Source organism: Mesocricetus auratus, unplaced genomic scaffold, assembly GCF_017639785.1.
Source record: "Mesocricetus auratus isolate SY011 unplaced genomic scaffold, BCM_Maur_2.0 Super-Scaffold_4256, whole genome shotgun sequence".
NCBI lineage: Eukaryota > Metazoa > Chordata > Mammalia > Rodentia > Cricetidae > Mesocricetus > Mesocricetus auratus.
Window position 1 is genome coordinate 75,798,469 of NW_024429182.1, and position 20,900 is coordinate 75,819,368.

The window sequence follows — 20,900 nt, forward strand, 5'->3', positions numbered from 1 at the left end:
AGCACTGTTAAGGTTCTTAGAGGGATATTAATTCAGTTCCCCTCGATGGCTTCTGTGGCTTCTGTTAAAGCAGTATACTGGAAGGGTAAGGAAGTCAAGTTTGATAGTATATATAGTATTACAAAATTTAGTCCCAGCTACTCACAAGACTGAGACAGAAAACAGGAGTTCAAGACCTCTCTGGGCTACTTAATGAAACATTATCTCAAAAACAAACAAACCAGATGCTAGGGAGATGGCTTAGCAGGTAAAGCACTTGACATACAAGCAAGAGGATCTGAATTTTAACCCCCAGGACCCAGAACACACGCAAAAAGCCAGACACCTAGCACAAGTATCTATAATCCCAGTGTTCCTAGCAAACAAAGCTCTTCCTCTGCAAGCAAAGAGGACGACCTGAGTTTAGATTCTCAGTACTTACGTAAAGAGCCAGACACTGTGACTGCCACACCAGTGGCAGAAGTGAGGGAAGGTAGAGATAAGTAGATCCCTGGAGCTCCTTAGTCAAACAATCTAGCTAAATCTGTGAGTTCCAGGTTCAGTGAAAAAGTCTTCCTCAAAATATAAAGTGAAGTACAACAGAGGAAGCCACCTAACATCCAACTCTGATGTCCACATACATACACATGTGCACATGCACCAGCACACACTGGAGCACACATGTGCATATGCATGCATGTACACAAGCAAGACACAGACACAAACAATTTTTTTTAAAGTAAGAGTGAGTTGTCCAGAGAAGCATACTATATGGACAAGCTGTTAGGAGCACAGACAGGACTAGCAGATACAAATTCACAGTAGTATCAAGTTGCCCTACTAAGTGTTCCACCACAAGTATTAGAGGAGGAAATGAGAACCAGAGTTGTGGCATTTCTATGAGACCCACCATACCTAGCAGGACCACTCCTTGCTGTTGTCTGCCTTCTAGTCACTCACCTGATCCACTGAAGAGGTCACCTAAGAACAAAGAACAAGAGACATACAGACACTGCCAATCAACTGCTGGAGGATGGACTATTAACTCTAGGCTCTGACTTGAAGAAATGGAAAGCCATGGTCCTGAGGAAAGTAGGTGGTGTTCTAATAACTGATAAAGCCAACCGCAAAGGAGGAAGGTTGTACCCCAGGACAGAGATCCAGGATATCATGGTGGGAAACGGTGGTCGCAAAGGATTGAGTGTCTACAGGCAACTGGGTCCTTACAGGGACACTGAGCTCACCTAGGGACTGTATCAAGACTTAAGGAAGGTGAATATTTCAGCAACACATACTCTAAAATTGCAAATGACACAGAGGTTAGTGTGGCTGTGCAGGGATGACACAAAAATTTTTGTATTAAAGGGATGCAGCATTGGGGAGGTTGAGAAGCACTGCCCTACATTATCTGCTAACACACACATATGCAAAGTGAATAAATATAATTTTTAAAAAATTTCAAGGATGCTGATCACAGCATCCCAGAAACCAAAGACACTGAATCCTCAAATATACCTTAAGGATTCATTTATGGGGGGTGAAGAAATGGCTCTATGGTTAAGAACAAATATTGAACCCCAAGTTCAACTCCTAACACCCACTTGGGTGGTTTACAACTGCCTATAATCCAGCTCTAGAGGAGGAGACACTCTCTTCTGAACTCTGCAGACAACCCCTGCCAACATGGTGTGAACTCATACAGACATACATATAGATATGGATGTTTAAAAAAATACAGAATCTCAGACAAGAACCCAGTGCAAAAAATCTGAATGCACACTACAACCACCAGCAACACCCACTATGATCAACTGCTCTAAACGCTCTAGTGATAGTAAATATCACTGAATCTTCAAAAGCACTTGAAATCAGCATTGTCATTCCCACTTTCTTTTATATTTTTTGTTTTTTACTCTGCGTGATATACATGTGTATACCTGCATGCTTGAGTGTGTAGAGCTATGCATGCACATGCACAACCATGAGGTTAGTGTTGCCCGGCCTGTTCCACTGCTGTTCACAGCAGCATTATTTGTAATAGCCAGAACCTGGAAGCAACCTATACCCTCAACTGAAGAGTGGATACAGAAAATGTGGTACATTTACATAATGGAGTACTACTCAGTGGGGAAAAAAAACAATGGAATTTTGAATTTTGCAGGCAAATAGACAGCACTAGAAGAAATCATCCTGAGTGAGGTAACCCAGTCACAAAAAGACAAACATGGTATGTACTCAATATATGGATTTTAGACATGGATCAGGGGAGTGCCAGCCTACAATCCCACTGCCAGAGACTCTGGGAAACAAGATGGACCCCAAGAGAGATATGCATGGTATCCCAGAGAAGGGGAATGAGGCAAGATCTCCTGAGCAGATTGGGAGCACTGGGGGAAGGGGAGAGGGTGCTGGCAAAAAGAGATAGGGAAAAGAGGAGGGAAGAGGAGGACATCGGGGAGCAGGAAGGTTGATTCGAGGGAATAGAGGAGAGCAGGATGAGATACCATAATAAAGGGAGCTACTTATAGGTTTGAGAAGAGATCTGGCACTAGTGAGATTTCCAGAGATCTACAAGGATGACAACAACTGGCAAACTAAGCAATAGTGAAGAGACTACCTTAAATGCCCCTCCCTGATAATGAGTTTGACGACTACCTTATATGTCATCCTACAACCTTCATCCAGTGACTGATGGAAGCAGAGCCACAGCTAAACACTGAACTGAACTGGAAACCAGTGACAGAGAGGGAGGAGTGATGAGCAAAGGGGTCAAGACAGGGCTGGTGAAATCCACAGAAACAGCTGACCTGAACAAAGGGGAGCTCTTGGACCCCAGACTGATGGCTGAGGGGTCAGCATGGGACTGATCCAGACCCCCTGAATGTGGGTGTCAGTGAGGAGGCCTATACATTCTATGGGGCTTTGGGTAGTAAATCAGTATTTATCCTTGGCATACAAATGGACTTTGGGTGCCCATCCCACAATGAGGGATGCTCTCTCAGCCTGGACTCTTGTGGGAGGGCCTAGGCCCTGCCCTGAATGAAATAGCAGACTCTAGAGATCCCCCCATGGAGGGCCTCACCCTTCCAGGGGAACAGGGTGGAGATTGGGTGGGAGGCTGGGGACGCTGGGGAGACAGGGAGGGAGAGGGAGCTGGGACTGACATGTGAAGCAAGCTTGTTTCTAATTTAAATTAAAAAGAAAAAAAAAAAAAAAGAAGGGCATGACTGCACACACCTGTATCCTCAGAGCTGCGGAGAGGGGGAGTGGGGTGTTTGCTGAGATTGCTAAGGTTTGCTACCTAGCCAGTTAGCCAGTCTAAATGGAAAAGTGAGTCTTGGGTTCAGTGAGAGATCCCATCTCAAGGCAACAAGGAACAAGGCAGGGTGATACGGCAGGACACTCAACATCCAGCATCCACAGGTATATCCACCCACACATACATATGCGTGCACATACGCCACAAACACACATGCTTTTTTTTTTTAAAGTTTATGCAGCTTGGGCAGAGTCTGGCTCCAGAACTGACTCTTTAAATCCCTATGATTAGTTTCTAGGACCCTGCAAAAAGTACAAGACTTCACCCAAAAGCTAGTATTCCCCACACCATAATACCTCTCTGTCCTAATTGTTCTAAAGCCCACCCTGCTTCCTTTTTCTTTCTTTCTTTTTTTGTTTTTTTTTTTTTTTGAGACAGGGTTTTTCTGTGGCTTTGGAGGTTGTCCTGGAACTCGCTCTGTAGACCAGGCTGGCCTCGAACTCACAGAGATCCGCCTGCCTCTGCCTCCCGAGTGCTGGGATTAAAGGCGTGAGCCACCAACGCCCGGCTCCTGCTCCCTTTTTCTAAACATTGTCCTACTCCCCTTTCTCAGCCTTTTCTTGTCAGTTTAAACTTCCCTGTATAAATTCCAAAGTCTAAAGACACTGCTGAATCTCCAAGAGCCCAACACTAAACGATGAGCTTACTGTTCCTCCCAACTAGGCTGTGAGTCTAGTATGTTCACACCAAGTCTGTTTTGCTCCTTAGGTATTCACAACCATCAAAACCCTACCGATTAGCTCAAAGTAAAGGCCTAGCACAATGTCTCAATAACTTTGTTACAAGAGAAATATCAATGAATGACATGCAAGTTTTGTGTTTTCTCTAGGCACACCTGCACTGGCAATGCCCCACCACCATCTCCTACCACTCCACAAATGCTTTGCCTGTGTGTCGTACTGACTCTACAAACAAACACTGCGGGGCCCAGGACCCATCATCTACCCCTCATAGGCCCGAGTTTCAAGTGCACATGGGAAATCATGAACAATTTTAACAGGATGTAACCTACAAAGCAAAGCAAACTTGCATTTCCAACCCAGCAGAGCTGTAAATACTTGCAACACACCCCGTCTTACCTGAAGGCCAAGATCAAGTATGCTTTGTCCAGCTCTTACTCCTAGTCGTGGCACCCCAGGTTCACACACACTCGGTAATTACGACTTAAATGAACCCCTCCCTGCTCCGTGCACTTCCCAGGTGTGAAGCGAGGGCCGCTCCAGGTGGGTGCGGCAGCTCCATCCCAGGGTCCAAGCGTGTGCCTTGGACAGTGACCTGCTTGCGCTTGCTACCTAGGCCCGGGCCCCAGGCGCCCATCCCGAACCCCGCGCCCCCAGGCACCTCTTGCAAAGAGAAGCATCTTCACAGGTGCCGCGCACTCCCTCGTCATCCAAGTCAGAGTTCGAAGCGCAGGAAGAGAACGAGGACTCCCTCGAGCTGGTGGCCATGTTCGTGAGATGTTCTGGGGTGCGGCACCCACCAGGGACATGGAAACGGGGGGCGACGAACAGAGGGAGACGCCGCAAGAAACAGACAGCAGAGAGGCAGGGACAGGGTTCACTAGGCGGGCGCAGCCCAGTGACGCCACCGCCGCGGGCCTCCCAGCCACCTTCCTGCTGATTGGCGCCTGGCTCATGACGTTTCTCAGCTCGAGCTTCTCGCCAGTCAGACCACAGAGCTGCTCATTGGAAGGCTCTTTAGGCTCCGCCCACACAACCCGGAAGTTTCTAAAGAGAACCCCAAGAATCTGGGAGAGCCGCAATGCCTTCTGGGAAATGTAGTGTTAGGTTCTCTGGGTTTTCCTTTTGCTTTTTTGCTGGTCAGGAACTGATAACACTGTCAACTCAGGGCAGAAATGCGAGCAGGACCCTTAGAACTGGGACAAAGAGCAGAAAAATCCCTCCAGAAGAAACAAGTTTAAAGTATTTCTTTCTGTCGCGTCTCAGTGTCATTCAACAATGTAACAAATTTTAGAGGACGCCAATCCTGCCAGGTCCCTTGCCTTTGAGATGTTAGGAAGAGGCTAGGGATCTAGCTCAGAGTGTTTGCTTAGCGTTCTCGGCAATGGAATGTAACTGGACTGTATAATAGGACTGGGGGGAGGTACAAATTTTCCTTGTCTTCTCTTTCGGAAACAACGGATGTTCCGTGAGAGATATTTTTACATGTTTATAAAGTTCAAGCCAAGCAAAACTAATTTTAGACCACAGGTATGTAATAAAAATAGTACACGGGAATGAGAAAGGAGTAAATAGGAATCAAAGTTTAAATGGCATAAAATGAGGAAGGTGGGGAGAATCCAGTGAAACTAAAGAGGTTTCTCAAATGAGTGTGTATGCTTCGTAACTGTGCATATTCAGATGTGCGTTACAGGATTTCGTGATGAATCACGATAAAACACTTTCTAAATAAAATTGAAGGGTGTATATTTCATTTTGTCTGTTGTCTGGCAGCGAGAAAAGGATAAGCTCTACTTCTATGAAGTTTGAATCATGCCCATAAAAATTCTGTGGAGAGCCAGGCAAGTGGTGACCCATGCTGCCTTTAGTCCCAGCACGCAGGAGGCAGGGGCAGGAGAATCTCTGTGAGTTTGAGGCCAGCCTGGTCTACAGAGTGAGTGTCAGGACAACCAAGGAGACATAGAGAAACACTGTCTTGAACTTCCCCCCAAAAATTCTGTAGAGATAGGGCAGTGATAAACCTTGCCCATCCTTTCCAAGGTTTTGAATCTAAGACCAGAAACACACACACACACACACACACACACACACACACACACACACACACACACACAGTCCCAGCTTCTTGGGAAGCTTAAGTAATAAAAACCCCTTGAGCTTTGTATTGGAAGTCAGCTTGGATAATATAGCAAGACTCTGTTTCAAATTAAAAAAAAATGTAGATGGTTTCTCCTATAACCCAACCTGGCTTTTAACTCATTGTGAGGCCAAAATGACCTTGAACTTCTAATCCCCCTAATGGGGGGCTGTCCTTCTATATATATATATTTCTCTTATTGCTTGATGAATAAAATACTGTTTGGCCAATAAAGGCAGGAAGATAGGCAGGACTTGGAGATGAGGAGAATTCTGGGAAAGGTAGGCAGGGAGAGAGCTGGAGAAGATGCCATGTACCTGTAAAAGGAGTAACAGATTCCTCCACTCTCCAGTAAGCCAAGACCATGTGGAAATACATAGATTAATAGAAATAGGTTAATAATTAAGACAGAACTAGCCAATAAGAAACCCTAGTCATCAACCAACAGTTTTATAATTAATATAGCATCTGTGTGCTTATTTGGGGCTGAGGGTAGCAGGACCTGAAGGGACAAGAAACTCCTGCAACATCCCCCTGCTTCTGCTTCTCCAGTACTGGGATTTTAGGTATGCATCACCACATGCAATTTGTAAATTGTTGAGGCTCAAGCGCAGAGCTTTGTGCATTCTAAGCAAATAGTCTACCAACTGAACTATATCCTGATTCAGTCTTTTAAAAAGGAAAGTAATGAATTAATATATGTGTTCATATATTTGATTTTACTTATTATTTACAGGTAATCACTGATACTTCAGGAGGGAATGACAATAGGAACAAATGAAATTCTAAAATGTTGTAGGAGATAATCCTGAAGTGTTATGATAAAGTGCCCGGCAAAAGTAACTTAAGGGACAAATACTTTATTTTGTCCTTTAGTTTGTTTTAGTCACTGTTCTATTGCTGTGAAGAGGCACCATGACCAAGGAAGCTTATAAAACATTTAGTTAGGGACTTATTCACATTTTCAGGAGTTCAGTTCCTAGCGGTCATAGAAGTGAGGAAGGCAGCATGTAGGCAGGCATGATGCTGGGACAGTAGCTAAGAGCTTACATTTATCTGAAAGTTGGAGGCAGAAAGAGACAGAGTGAAGGGAAGGAAGAGAGAGAAAAGAAGGGGGAAAGCAAGAGTGAGTGACTGAGAGAGAGATTGGGCCTGCTGTGTGAGCATTTGGAACCTCAAAGCTCACCTCCAGTAACACACACATCTCCTACAATAAAGTCTCACTTCTCACTTCCTAATCCTTCCCAAAACAGTTCCACCTACTAGGAACCAAACCATCAAATATATGAGCCTATGGGGGTCATTCTTTTTTGGTTTGAGTCCTACACAGGGTTTCTCTGTGTAATAACCCTGGATGTCCTGGAATTAGCTCTGGAGACTAAGCTGGCCTTGAACTCACAGAGATCTGTCTGCCTCTGCCTCCTGAGGGCTGGGATCAAAGATGTACACCACTACAGCTCTGCCCAGGGGTCATTCTTATTCAAGCTATAACACGCGCGCGTGCGCGCGCGCACACACACACACACACACACACACACACACACACACAGAGTTCCAGAGGGATCAATGGCAGGGAAGACAGAAGTAGGCATGGAAGACATGTCAGCAGGACGAGGAGGCTTACCAGTCACACTGAATCCAGGATCAGTAAGCAGAGAGTGGTGACTGCTTTCTGTGGCTCAGCTCCCTTTCTCCATTTATATAACCCAGGGTCCAGCCAGAGAATAGTACTGCCCATAGGGGGTGGGTCTTTCTCCCTCAAATAATATCATCCAGGGAATCAGCTACAGACATTCACAGAAGCTGCCTCCCAAGAAATTCTAGATTCTGCCAAGTTGACATTCAACACTTAACCATCACAGGGAACAGCCACATCTTTTCCTGAAGTGGCCCCCTGTAAAGCACTTCACAGGCTTAGTGTCCCAGCTTGGCAGTGTGTATATCACCTGTGGTATCAGTAGGTAATAAATAGGTCAACAGCAAGTTTCCTGGACTCTCTAGAGGGTGACTCAACATGATAATCTAACAAACAGCCATAAATTTGGTGGCTTATAAACAACAAACTTGTTTCTCACAGTTTCAGAGATTGGGAAGTTCATGACCTCATTTGTTGTCTGTTGAGCAACTTTGTAGCTGACAGATCAGACCTTCTTGCTGTGTGCTCACTGGAGAAAGGATCATGGGTCTCCCGAGCTTGCTTGTTTCCTTCCTTCCTTCCTTCCTTCCTTCCTTCCTTCCTTCCTTCCTTCCTTCCTTCCTTCCTTCCTTCCTTCCTTCCTTTTCAAAAGCCCTAATCCCATCATGAGGACTTTTTTGTCCTAATTACCCAATCATATCCTCAAATCTCCATCTCTGAACACTACTACCTTAAGCTTAGGATCTCAATATTGAATTTGGGTTTGAGAGAAACACAAACATTGAAACAATGGTGATGCCCCAGAAAACAAGTGGCTACATTTGAGTATTTTTCAGAAACTCGTGTGTCATGAGTTTGCCTAAGAGTTTTCCTCTTGTGGGTGAAGACCTCAAATCATTTCTTGCCTTATAGATGCCTAAAATATAAGCCAAGGTAACAGATGCCCCTGCATCCTCTAAGACCATAACATACAGCATTGCAAGAGGCTTCCCATTCATTCTCTTCAGAGTCCTATACATCACTGATCATGATCAGGGAGCTTGTTTTGCATGATGGCACTTGGGAGGCTGAGGAGGGAGGATCATAAGTTTGAAGTTAACCTGAGATATATAAGGTTAGCCTGAGCTATGGAGAGAGACCCTATCTCAAAACAAATGAACATTAAACAAACAAACAAAATATCTGTAATACAAAACAAACGTTCACTGAAACTTCTACTTATGGCCAAGAGGTGTTGTATTCCAAAACTCCCATGGTGTTGTACATTACTCTCATTTCCAAACCTTCCCACCCTTCACCTCATAGCTACCCGTTATGCCTGCTGGGCACACAGAGTCTGTACAACAATGCCACACAGCTCCCTTGATTATCTGTGTAGACCAAAAGGGAGATATATTGAAAGCCCAGGTCATATTAGTCCATTTCACCCTGCAGTCCTCCCTTACCTGCTGGTTAATTCTCCTGCTCCCTAGAAGACTCCAACATCATCAAAGCTTAGAGTTGTGAACAGGTCCATTGTTATATTATTCTTAAGGTTAAAATCCAATACTGACTTTAATATTTTCCTGCCATCTTTTGTCAGCAGGTAAGTAACTGTGTTGAGTTTTGTTTTGTTTTAATGTCAACTTATCACAAATTAGAATCACCTAAGTAGGGAGCCTCACCTGAAGAATTGTCAGCACAGGGAACAGCAGCAGCCAGGGTGCTCCTAGGGGGAGATGAGGAAAGACAAGTTAGCCATGGCTAGAGACAGAGGACCCTACAGGAGGAGCACAGTTGGTGCAGCTGTGCTTGCTCCCCTCCGATATCTCCCTTGCTTGCTCAGTATGGTTCCTGTATCTGCAACAAAACTTATGGGTACACCAGAAAACATGGATCCATCAAACAATAACTTAAAAAGACAGAACATTCATGAAATCAGAGGAAAACAGATAAAAACAGACATGTGGTGGCTACCTTCATTCATACCCCCAACAGTTCCTTACCAAGGGGATAAGAGAACATCTCTTCTTCCCAGAAGCTGAGTTAACAACAGCATTCAATCCACCCTAAGACCTCCGCAAATAGCCCAGATTCCAGTACAGAACAAAACAGCACAATCAGCCCCAGTTTCAGATGCACATTGGCCAGCAATCCTTGCTTTCATTTTGTTTTCAATTTGGAAATTTGTGATGTCACAGACTGAACTCCTGCCTAGGGTCTACTAAGTCTACTTTGGACTTGCTCCCACTTGGGGGCCTTTCCCAGGTTAGTAACCATTGATTTGTGGCAACCATGATCTCCGGCTTCCCAGACTCCTAAGTCTTGGAGCCTCACCCAGAAATCTTGCTGGGGTCTCCAAAAATGCTGTGGACTTTGAGACCACCTGGGAAAGACCCCACCACCAGACAAAACTTCTTTCAACTTACAAAATAAAATGTGAGTTTATTTTATAGCAACTTTGCAACAACAGCCTCCTTTGACAATCTGATAGCTGCTGCAAAAGGAGAAGATGGGAGTTGGAGTTTTTTTTTTTTTTTTTTTTTTTTTTTGGTTTTTACGAGACAGGGTTTCTCTGTATTTTTTCGGAGGCTGTCGGTCCAGCCCGGCCTCAAACTCACAGAGATCGGCCTGCCTCTGCCTCCCGAGTGCTGGGATTAAAGGCATGCACCACCACCGCCCGGCTGGGAGTTGGAGTTCTTAAGGCACAAACCATAACTGTCTTAACTCTGGGGATTTTCTGCTCTATGAGGCTTTATATTTTTTGTTTTGCTTGTGTGTATTTTCTTTTTCCGAACAAGTAGTGGTTAAAGGAGATTACAGAAGCAGGGTATTTTAGGATAACAACTATGCAATAAAGGGAATGGGTAACATTTTTGTGAGATGAGCCAGCTGGCTCTGAGATCAACATCCTCTTTAGATTGCTGTCAAGACTCAACTGCTGACAGGGCTGACCTTAGGGTCGTGGTCTAGACATCTGGTGGTTAACAATCCTTAGGTTAAGACTAAGGTCCCTGCTCACTCCTAGGTTTTTCTTTTATACATAGTAACTTAGTTTAAAATCCAGTTTGAAATGGAGCTAGTTTTTAATCATTACAGTGTAATTTGTTTCCATCTTTATTTAACAAGTGGTAAAGAAGTGTTTTAAAATATATTCTTTATGATATACATATGATGCGATAAGCAAATGCTTAATTTGCATACCTACTTTATACATGGGGTGGCATAAAAATTCCTCAGGTCAGGACTGGAGAGATGGCTCAACAGTCAGAAGCACTGAGTGCTCTTCCAAAGGATTTAGGTTCAACTCCCAGCACTCATATGGCAGCTCACAATTGACTACAACCCAAATCCCAGGGAATCTGACACCCTCACACCCTCCACATAAAATAAAACTAAATGAATTATTTTTTTTTAATTCCTCAGGTGAGGTTTGCAAGCAGAAAAGGTTCTAGGAGTCCTGCTCTAAAGGCTCCTCATGTCTCTCTAAGTTCACACCCTACCCAGAGCTGAGCCCTTCACCTTTAAATCTCCAAGCAGGCAATTAGTCAGGTCATCTGACTCAAGCTGACTTAGGAGCCTTAGATGAATTGCAGGCCCATATTGCCATAGCCAATCTATACAGTGCTAAGGATGGAACCCAGAGCCCCATGTGTGCTTGGCAAGCACTCTACCAAGAGGGCTACATTCCCAGCTATGCTCCTTGAATTTTCTCTGAAAAGAACTGGGTATAGGGGCAGGGGAGGAGGGGAGAGAGAGGGTACTGGGATTGACATGTAAAACAAACAAAAATAAGCAAGCAAACAAAAGAACTGGGTATAGGAGAGACAGTTATTCACATGTTAGTTTTTAAACTAATGCCCTTCTCTTCAAAGATTGGAGCAGGCACATCTAACACTGCTTCCATCTGTTTCTGGAAGAGGGTTCTAGTTTCTCTGGGGTTGTGGATCATAGGCTGGTTATACTTTGCTTTATGTCTGGTATTCGCTTAGGAGTGAGTACATACTATATTTGTCTTTCTGGATCTGGGTTACCTCACTCAATATGGTTTTATTTTTTTTTCTAGTTCTGTCCATTTGCTTGCAAATTTAAAAATGACATTGTTTCTTAACACTGAGTAGTACTCCATTGTATAAATATACCACATTTTCCTTATCCATTTTTTCAGTTGAGGGGCATCTAGGTTGTTTCCAAGTTCTGGCTATTGCAAATAACTCTGTTATGAACATAGTTGAGCAAATGTCCTTGTGGCGTGAGTGTACCTCCTTTGGGTATATGCCCAAACTTGGTATTTCAGGGTCTTGAGGTAGATTGATCCTAGTTTTCTGAGAAATTGCCATACTGATTTCCACAGTGGCTATACAAATTTGTACTCTCACCAGCAATAAAGTGTTCCTCTTACTCTACATCCTCTCTAGATCCTCTCTAGTATAAGCTGTCATCAGTGTTTTTAATCTTAGCCATTCTGATTGGATCTTACACTGCTTTTTTTTTTGTTTTTTGTTTTGGTTTTATGAGACAGGGTTTCTCTGTTTTGGAGGCTGTCGGTCCAGCCTGACCTCGAACTCACAGAGATCCGCCTGCCTCTGCCTCCCGAGTGCTGGGATTAAAGGTGTGTGCCACCAACACCCGGCCTTACACTGCTTTTTATGTTCAGTAATTTTTACTGATATTTCTCCCTCCTTGAGTGTATCTTTCTAACATTTAATTGACACACCGCTGCTTGTATTTCTATGACAGCATCTAAGCATTTTAGGTTTAGCCACAGGGTCACTCCACTGTTGTTTCCTGAGGTTTTCCACTTCTTACAGGTAGTTGTTTCTTTTGTGAATGCAAGGCATTGTTTTCTCCTATGCTTTGCTATAAATTTTGGTTTTTTGGGAGTATTTATTGAATTCCTTTGGAAGCTCTGAACTTCCCTTAGGCTTTTCAGATGTTTGCTCTTTTCCCATTGTATCATTTTGCCCTATCACGTTAAGTGTGTACTTTCAAAGATCTATTTTAAGACTTGGTTTCTTTTGCATAGAGATGTGTTCTTCCTGTGTCAGACCCTATCTGTTGTTTTCTATAGGGCATAATAGTTTATTTAAGTCTTTAACTGTTTCTTTAAGTTCTTCAGTTTTGGGGCTTGACTCTTCGTTTGTAGGTAGACCAGTTAAAACGTGTGTGTGTGTGTGTGTGTGTGTGTGTGTGTGTGTGTGTGTGTGTGTGTGTGTGTGTGTGTGTGTGTGTGTGATGTGAGTAGGTATGCATGTGCTTCAGCAAGCACTTGCAGGTCAGAGGACAGCTTGCTGCGGTCAGTTCTCTGCTTCTACAATGTGGATTCCAGGGATGGAATTCAGTTTGTGAGGTTTCACAGCAATCATCTCTCCTGCTCCAGACAGTGTTGAGCACAGTCTGAGGTCTAGAGATCAGTGACTTCAATTCTTAAGCCACTTGGCAGAAAGATGATTTCTAAATCTTCTCTCTTTGGTTCACCAACACCCGGCCGATTACTACAGATTTTTAAGTTTCTTGTTCTTTGATCTCAAGATGTTCCTTGTATTATAGTTACTTTGCTGTCCGTTGTGGGCAAATGCTGGACAAGATGCAATGTGAGGGAGGAAGGGTTTAGTCTGGCTTCCAGTTGGAGGGATGGTCCACCACAATGAGGAGGGCACTGCAGTGGGAGTATGATCCTGCTTGTAGGCTATTGCCTCCGCAGTCAGAAAGCAGAAGGCTATGCATACTCCTGGTTCAGCTAGCTTTCTCCCTTTTATACAGCCTGGGGTCACAGATCAGCAACGCTGCAGCCCACATTGAGAGTGGGTCTTCCCACCTCATTTAACCTAATGTGGATAATTCTTCGCAGACATGCGCAGAGATTTGTTTCTAAAGTGACGCTAGATCCGGTCAAGTTGATACTTTAAACCGTCACATAGCTTGTGAAGGAAGCCACAGCCCCCTGGATGCAGGGAGTATTGTCTACACAGAGACAGGGCTGCCAAGTATGGCTGCAGGTCATAAAACTTAGCTGGTTCAGTTGGAGCAATGTGAAATGATCCCATCAAGTTTTCCCTCTCCACTATGCCTTTGGGGCTAGGAATCAGAACCCTATGGTCATTTAAGGCAGCAAGGACTCAGACCCATCAGTGCAGGGGCTAGTGAGGACCAGTTTCTTTTGGCTGTGGGCCTACGTGTATAATCTACAGGTGGCCTTCATCTGATTTATACTAGTCTTTTAGCTTTTCCCGTGGACCAGTGAGCAGCTCCTGAAAAGAGTCGCAGGCTTCCGTGACACTCTCTTTCCTGACACTTTGTCCTTTGGGCAGGACAGAGGGAAAGGTGTGTGGGTGTTGAGGGCCTGGAGCTCCTGGAAGGGATGGTTCACCCCCTTGATCTGGCTCGGCTCACTCCTACTCTGCTAGGATATATCCCGGTCTGACCCACCAGTTTCGGTCCACTCGGCTCAGCTTAAGCTCACTTAGGTTCTGCTCGCACTCCCTTGACTTGGCCTCACTCGACTAGAACACCCTTTTTATTCGGCTTGGCTTGGTCCGGCTCGGCTCTTCTCTCTCTAGACTGGCTCGGCTCCCAGGTTCGGGTGGGCGAGGCACCATCTCTCTGTGTTCCACCCTGAGCGACCGAGCCAGGATCTACTAGGCTCAGCCACGTTCTGGCTGGCCCCACTAGAGTAGGACCCAGGTTGGGCTCAGCTCGGTGCTTCTCAGCAGGGATCCGGCAAAGAACCATCTGAGTCCAGGTGCCCCGCTGGGTTTGGCGCCGCCCTTCTTGACTGAGCCACGCTCGTCCGTCCCCGATTGGCTCAACTCCATCCCTCTCCGCTCGACAACTAGTACGGCTCCATCCCAAAGTACGCCTAGCTTCCCTCGGTCTTGTTCCGCCAGACTTCTCTGGTTTCGGCCCGGCCTGACCCAGCTCAGCTCCACCTATCTCGTTTCTGCTCGGTTCGGCTCGGCTCCACCCACCGCCTCTGGGCGTTTCTGGTTCCCGCCCTGATTGCCTTAACTCCACCCATCGCGTTTCGTTCGCACCTGCTCGACTCCACCTCTCTGGTTTCGGCCTTGTTCGGCTCCGCTCGGCCCGACTCGGTCGAGCAGGAGGGGCGGGAGACGGCCCTGGAAGTGACGCGGCGAGGGCGGGCCCGAATTGTAGCCTCGGTCACCGCCTCTCGGGCCGGGAAACGATGTAGGAACCGCCAGACGGTCCCCAGCTCTCCCCGGCCCGAGCCCCGCGGCCTGCCGCTGCTGCAGCCGCCGCCATGAAGAAGCAATTCAACCGCATGAAGCAGCTGGCCAACCAGACCGTCGGCAGGCGAGTGCGCGGGGCGTGCCGGCGGGGGGCGCGCGGGGGGCGGGTCGGTCCTGCTCGCGAGGAGCCGAAGAACGGGGTGAGCCGGGCGCGGCCGGGCCTGGGCCAGCGGGGCGGGGGTCTGCGCCAAGCTGCGGCTTGGGCGCTGCCCATTGTCCTGCCCAAAGGAGCATCGCCCTCGGGGGACCCACGCGAGCCTCTACTTCCCTCTGTCCCCGCCAGCCCGAGCTTGGTGACTGCTGCGAAAACTCCGCAAACTTGTGTTCCTAACGCAGTGCTAGGCGCGCCGCTTTGGGGGCGGCGTTCCCAGGCTCTCCCCGCCGAACCGCTGTTGCAGCCTTCCTCCAGAAGAGCTTGCTGGTCACAGGGATTTGAAGGGGTGTTATAGTTCAGTCTCCCAGTGAAGGAATCGAGACGTGCAATCTCAGAATCCAGGCTGTTGGGAACTTGTTGCGAGTTCTTGAGGTTAGAACTTTAGAAAGGGAAAAGGATGTCTTTTCTCACCTTGGATGCGGAAACATATTTTGTGTTTCTTTGATACTGCATGAGTGCTTGACAGGAAACATTGATTTTTCTTTTTAAATGAAAGAATACAGGGGAGACTGTAGATGAGTAGGCTGTGAAACAGGAGCGATTTGAGGTTTTTCGAGCTTCAGGAGGCTGCTGTCTTGTCTGTAACAAATATTTCAAGGTCTTGCAGGGCAGATAGCTGTGCTGAACCGTTTTGCTGTTTATTCTGCACGGAGATAGATGAATTTTTCACAGCTCTCACGCTTTCCCTCCTCCCCTGACAGTTAAGGGGAGTTTGGTTTGGTTGAAGCACGTGAGACACTTCTTTTTTTATGTGTAGGAAAATACTTTTACTTCCTCTTGAGTTTTCTAAATTTGCTTTTTAGAATGTTTCATTTCCCTCAACTTTTTGCTAGGTTTTGCTACTGAGTTTCAAAAAAAAAACCGTCATGTAATTTTGGTATGCATTATTCTTTATCCAGAATATCAGTCCCTGTCCCTTAAAGCCAGACATGCCTACTTTTCTGTTGCTTGCAGAATTAAAGAAAGAGGAAGATCAAGGCAAATAATCCTAATGACTCAAACAACAAAAACAAAAACAAAACATTATGAGAAATAATTTTTCTGAGTTGTGTACCCCTTTCTCAGACATATGCATGGCAAAATCAAAATTTAGTGAGTACCAAGATAGATTTGTTAGATTGCTGTTTATTTATTTACTAGGCTTTGTATTGTGTGGGACAAGGGACAATTGCTGTTTTTATGCAAAGTTCTGAGAGCTTTCTATCTTGAAACCCCTTTAGGGTTCTGTGGGCTCCTGCTTCCCCTTAGCTTCCCTTCCTACTTTTACATTCCAGCCATATCTAACCACTTTCATTTTCCACAGGAGGTCTGTTTCTTCTGCATTATCCTCTTCCTGGACATCCCGGAAGCCTTTTTCACCACACCTAGCTGATAGATACCTCTTTCTCATTCTTCAGGTCTCTCAGTGATAGTCTCTGTGCCCTGTGAAGATCCTTGATGCCCCACATGGGGCATAATACCATCCACTACCTGCTTTTCTATAGTCAAACTGCCTCTTTACCTGCTTGGGTTGGCTGTTTGACTAAGCACTCCGAGTGTCTTTCCTGTGTACCTTTGGTTCCCAAGATCTGTAACTCCTATCCCATGACAGATGGCCTGTTGAAATTGTTAACTTCAGGAGTCTAGCTCTTACTAGATTGCCTGGTGCTGTGGGATTAAGTATGGGAAAATGTGAACAGGATAGAGTGGTGGTGATTCATACTGGGACAGTAATTCTGGCCCTGACCTTTGACTCTTTGAAAATCTTTATTGCTAGATGCCAGTGGAAGCTGTAGCTATTGCAGAGCTCTAAGGGTGTGGCAGCTGTGAGACTCAAGCCAGAACATCTGTTTTTATTGGGGAGAAAACCTGTTGTTCTCTTGCTGTTGATTTCCTAGATCTTTCTCTCGTGTGTGTGTGTGTGTGTGTGTGTGTGTGTGTGTGTATGTGCGCGTGCATGTGCGTGTGTGTGCGCGCGCGCAAACATTCCTATTTGAGTAACACTAAGGGGTAGAAAGAAAAACGGAGGACAGACTTGAGAATTATTATTGAATGGAGCCAGGTGGTAGATAGGCACCAGGAGCAAATATGGGTGTATTTGGTTAAGACCAATGCTTTTCTAGCACAGATTTCTTCCAGCTGTGATCTGTATAGAGAAGGAATTTATATATGTGAATGCCCACTGTTTATCAGTGTGTAGAGTTCTAGATGGTACCTTGTAGTGAGGTATTCCTGTAGGATGGAATGCTCATGAGTAACTCCACCATGAAGTCTCATAGCACCAGCAAGTGGAGGATTAGTAATGGCTAGAAAGAATGAGCTGTCATGATGCAGTTTGTGTACAGAGGATGGATGAGTCTATTGGCGGTGTGGGCAAGGCTTACAAGGTGGTCTTATGATGTAGGTGCCTTAAAGAAAAAGTGGGGAGGGTTGTTTTTGCCCACCTGCTGTTTGGTGAGTCAGGTATTCAGTGAACAAAGAGACCACACTGCACACCACTGTGTGTTATTAAAGAATCAGATATATACAAGATTTCTGCCCTGGAGCTGTTCAGTAGATACGTGGAGGAGATAGGCAAACCTCACATAATTGTAAACATAAGATAAGCACTTCCAGGAAGCTGGCAAGTACACAGAGGAGAACCTGTCTGCCACTGGATGGAGGAGGCCACAAAAGCTCCTGACAGGAGACATGATCAGAGCCTTTTGTTTTCCTTCCATCTTCTTTCAGATTTTCTTGCCAGCATTAGGTCTCTTCTAGTGATGAGAAAACACAATTCAAGGTGCCTGAGCGGAAGGGAATTCATTGACTTGTGAGTAGTAGTCCAGACATAGCACAGCTTTTGTTGAAACTGTCTCAACTGTATAGCCCAGAATTCCCAGGCCTCCTGCCCTGGCCATCCCTGTGCTGGATTTGGGGGCATCCAGGAGGGTTTACTCTTTAGACAGGCTGGGTTCACAGACTTGTATTATCCCCAGGGCAAGTCTCAGAGGAAAAGACTGCTTTGTGACTGTGGCTAAAGTCCCAGGATTGGCTCTGTTTCTGGGTCACATGCCTTTCCTGGGAAGTGGAATGGACTCAGCCCCACCCAAGCAGAGAGTGTAGGAGTGCTGCTTCCCTAAGGTAAACTGCGATGCTGTTACCAGCAGAAGGAGAATGGGCAGACACTGATTAGGCAAGCAAGAAAAACCCCATAGGGCTTTTTCAGTTTTGCTGTGGCAATGGAGAGGCATTCTCTCTGGAAAACTCTTAGCTTCAGATAATCTAGTGGAGGCAGATGGTGCACCAGGGGTCAGGATGCTGGTGGGGGTGGGAGCATGTTATCTGGATTCCAGGAGGCTGTACAGGAGGATCAGAAGTATGAAGTTAGAGACGCCTGTGTCAAGAGAGGAATGGGGTAGAGGCCTGGGGGGCTTGTAACTAGCAGTACTTCCCTGGCAGTTTGCCCTGATGGGAGTTGGTCCAAATGCTTTCATTTGGTAAATCAGGGTTACCAAAACCCAAGTATCTCAAGGGCCAGGGAAGGATTTCGGAGAACCTGAAGGGCCATGTTCTACTAATAGGGTGGGAAGTCTATGGGAATATGGGTCCTAGCCTCTGGAGTTCTCAGGAAGATGCCTAAAATGTAAATTTTGGTGAACATTAGATAGCATTTTACTGTAGTATTTTCTTTTCTTTCTTTTTTTTGGGGGGGGGGTGTTTTCAAGACAGAGTTTCTCTGTGGCTTTGGAGGTAGTCCTGGAACTAGCTCTTGTAGACCAGGCTGGTCTTGAACTCACAGAGATCCACCTGTCTCTGCCTCCCCAGTGCTGGGATTAAAGGTGTGCACCACCAATGCCCGGCATGTATTTTCATTACACTACACAAAAGTTTTTGAGGCCAGGTGTGGTCTGTGTCTCTGTGTTGGCAGCTGTTTATCTCAGAGGACCTGGAGGTTACCACTTCCTGGTTCCTTCTTTACCTGATACCTTGGCATCATTGGTTCTCTGGCTCTGTTGAAGAGCTCATTTTCATTTGCTGAGATCTTTAATAGGGTCACAGTAAATTCACCTTTCTATAATGTGACCATCCAAGGGCTGTGCCTTGCCACTTGGCCTGGTTCTCACCCATGGCGCCTAACATTTATATTTTATGAAGGAGGACAAATGACTCCCTAGTTTGGCACAGCTACTAAGTGACCCACACAGGACATGATGTGGGCCTTCTGCCCCTGCAGCCCATGTACTTCTGACCACAGAACTCCGACTGCCCTTTCACCAGGAAAGGTGTCATGTTTATGAACAAACATCTGTAAACATCTTCCATAACCACTAAGTCAATGCACTTCTCATAAGGAACTTCGCTGCATTCTCCCAGCAGCTCTGGAGCGATGTTGTTTATTCCTGATTTAACAATAAGGAAGCCTGAGATCAAAGAGGTCATGGAACTGGTACATGGTAGAGTTGTGTATCCAAATCAGATCTCTGATGTTGAACATACATGGTGCTGCCTCCATCAAATCTTGGAAGCTGTGAGTAGGATGTTGCTGTAATGTAATTCAGTGCCTCTAAGCCCGAGGCTGTGTTTCCTCGGGACACTAGGCCCTATCTGGAGACTTTTAGAGGCTTTGCTGAGGGCAAGTGCTTGCTCTACCACTCAGCCATATTTCAGCCTTCTTGATGGTCACAACTTGGGTAGGTGGGGCTAGTGTTGCTGCTGGCATCTGGTAGGTTGAGACATGAGTCCTCCTGAACAATGTCAACAACAAGGAATTGTGCAGTACAGCTGCATTAGTGCTGAGGTTTAGAAAGCTGACTTAGTCCTCTTTAGTGTTCTGGCTATATGAGTACTCGCAGCCAAAGATGGTAGACTGTCAGCTTGTAGGTCATAGATGTATTCTGTTTTGCTTTATTTGGTGCTTATTCATTTATTGCTAATTTTAAAAATTAGTACTTTTTATCTGAAAAATATGGATCTCATGCTTCTAGAAGAATCCTGAGATTTCTGTCAGTATCAAATATCCCTGTCTAGTACAGGTCCTGGAGCAAGCCACCGCTTTCACATTGGGCCAGGCATCAGCTCCCTGTCTGCATAGCCCATAGCTGGTGGACTTTACCTGTTTATAGTCCTTGCTGACCTTTTCTTGATCATTGAGATTTAAGGACCTCTCTAAGAGCAGCTGTCCATCACTGCAGCCAAAGTGCATGACTACCTGCTGATCTCACAGTGGTCCCTTGGTACCATGTTGTATAAAATTTCTCTGTCAGGCAGCACTTCCTGTACATGCCTGTCATATACCAGTTCCTTGCTTTGCCTGCCACAACACTCTGCTCCTCACTGACATAATGGCTTCTTCCTTCCCCTTGGGTTTCACCTCTCCCTCTCCCCCAGAGATCTCTGAACAGAGTACCTGAAGGAAGCTAGGTACCAAATTCAGTGGTACCACCCACCCTCAGATACAGCAGGAGTGGGCAAAAGATCCACATCTGGGTATCTTCTTAATAGGATCATCTGAGGGCTGCCTTAGGAGTGTTGCAGGTTGCGGAATTCTAGAATGCTAAACGCTTATTTATAAGTGTTTGAAAGTCCACACCCCTCTTGGGGGGGTGTTAAAAAACAGCCACAGAAGGATGTGGTCACCTAGCATCAACTTTATTTATGACGGCAACATGGGTCTCTGTTATGAATCACCCCCATGATAGAAGTTCTTGGTGCTGGGCAGAACCCTCCATGGTTTGCAATGCAATGGAGGGTGCACCATGCCAGACTATGGAATACTTTGTATGCATCATTCTGTTTCTCAAACGT

General features: G+C 45.8%; 2 protein-coding genes across 11 annotated transcripts in view; one reads left to right on the forward strand and one right to left on the reverse strand.

The window, feature by feature from the left end:
- Positions 1–14,849, reverse strand: part of Lcmt1 (leucine carboxyl methyltransferase 1) — a 57,918-nt gene extending 43,069 nt beyond the window's left edge. The window contains exons 1-2 of one of the 2 annotated variants that reach the window (XM_040754941.1): positions 14,765–14,849; positions 9,416–9,459 (exon numbers count right to left, since the gene is read on the reverse strand). Coding sequence is in view for 1 of the 2 variants with exons in the window: in XM_005064450.4 (XP_005064507.1) it covers positions 4,640–4,746 (107 nt within the window). In the remaining variant the exon portion in view is untranslated. Of the gene's footprint in view, positions 1–4,639; positions 4,892–9,415; positions 9,460–14,764 lie in introns of those variants that run through there. The other variant, XM_005064450.4, reaches the window with a different exon arrangement.
- Positions 14,850–14,867: 18 nt separating this feature from the next.
- Arhgap17 (Rho GTPase activating protein 17) overlaps positions 14,868–20,900 on the forward strand; it is a 90,939-nt gene continuing 84,906 nt past the window's right edge. For 6 of the 9 annotated variants that reach the window (XR_005880490.1, XM_040754862.1, XM_040754888.1 and 3 more), the window contains exon 1: positions 14,868–15,044. Coding sequence is in view for 8 of the 9 variants with exons in the window: in XM_040754862.1 (XP_040610796.1) it covers positions 14,992–15,044 (53 nt within the window). In the remaining variant the exon portion in view is untranslated. The remainder of the gene's footprint in view (positions 15,045–20,900) is intronic. The other 3 variants (XM_040754867.1, XM_040754913.1, XM_040754918.1) reach the window with 2 other exon arrangements.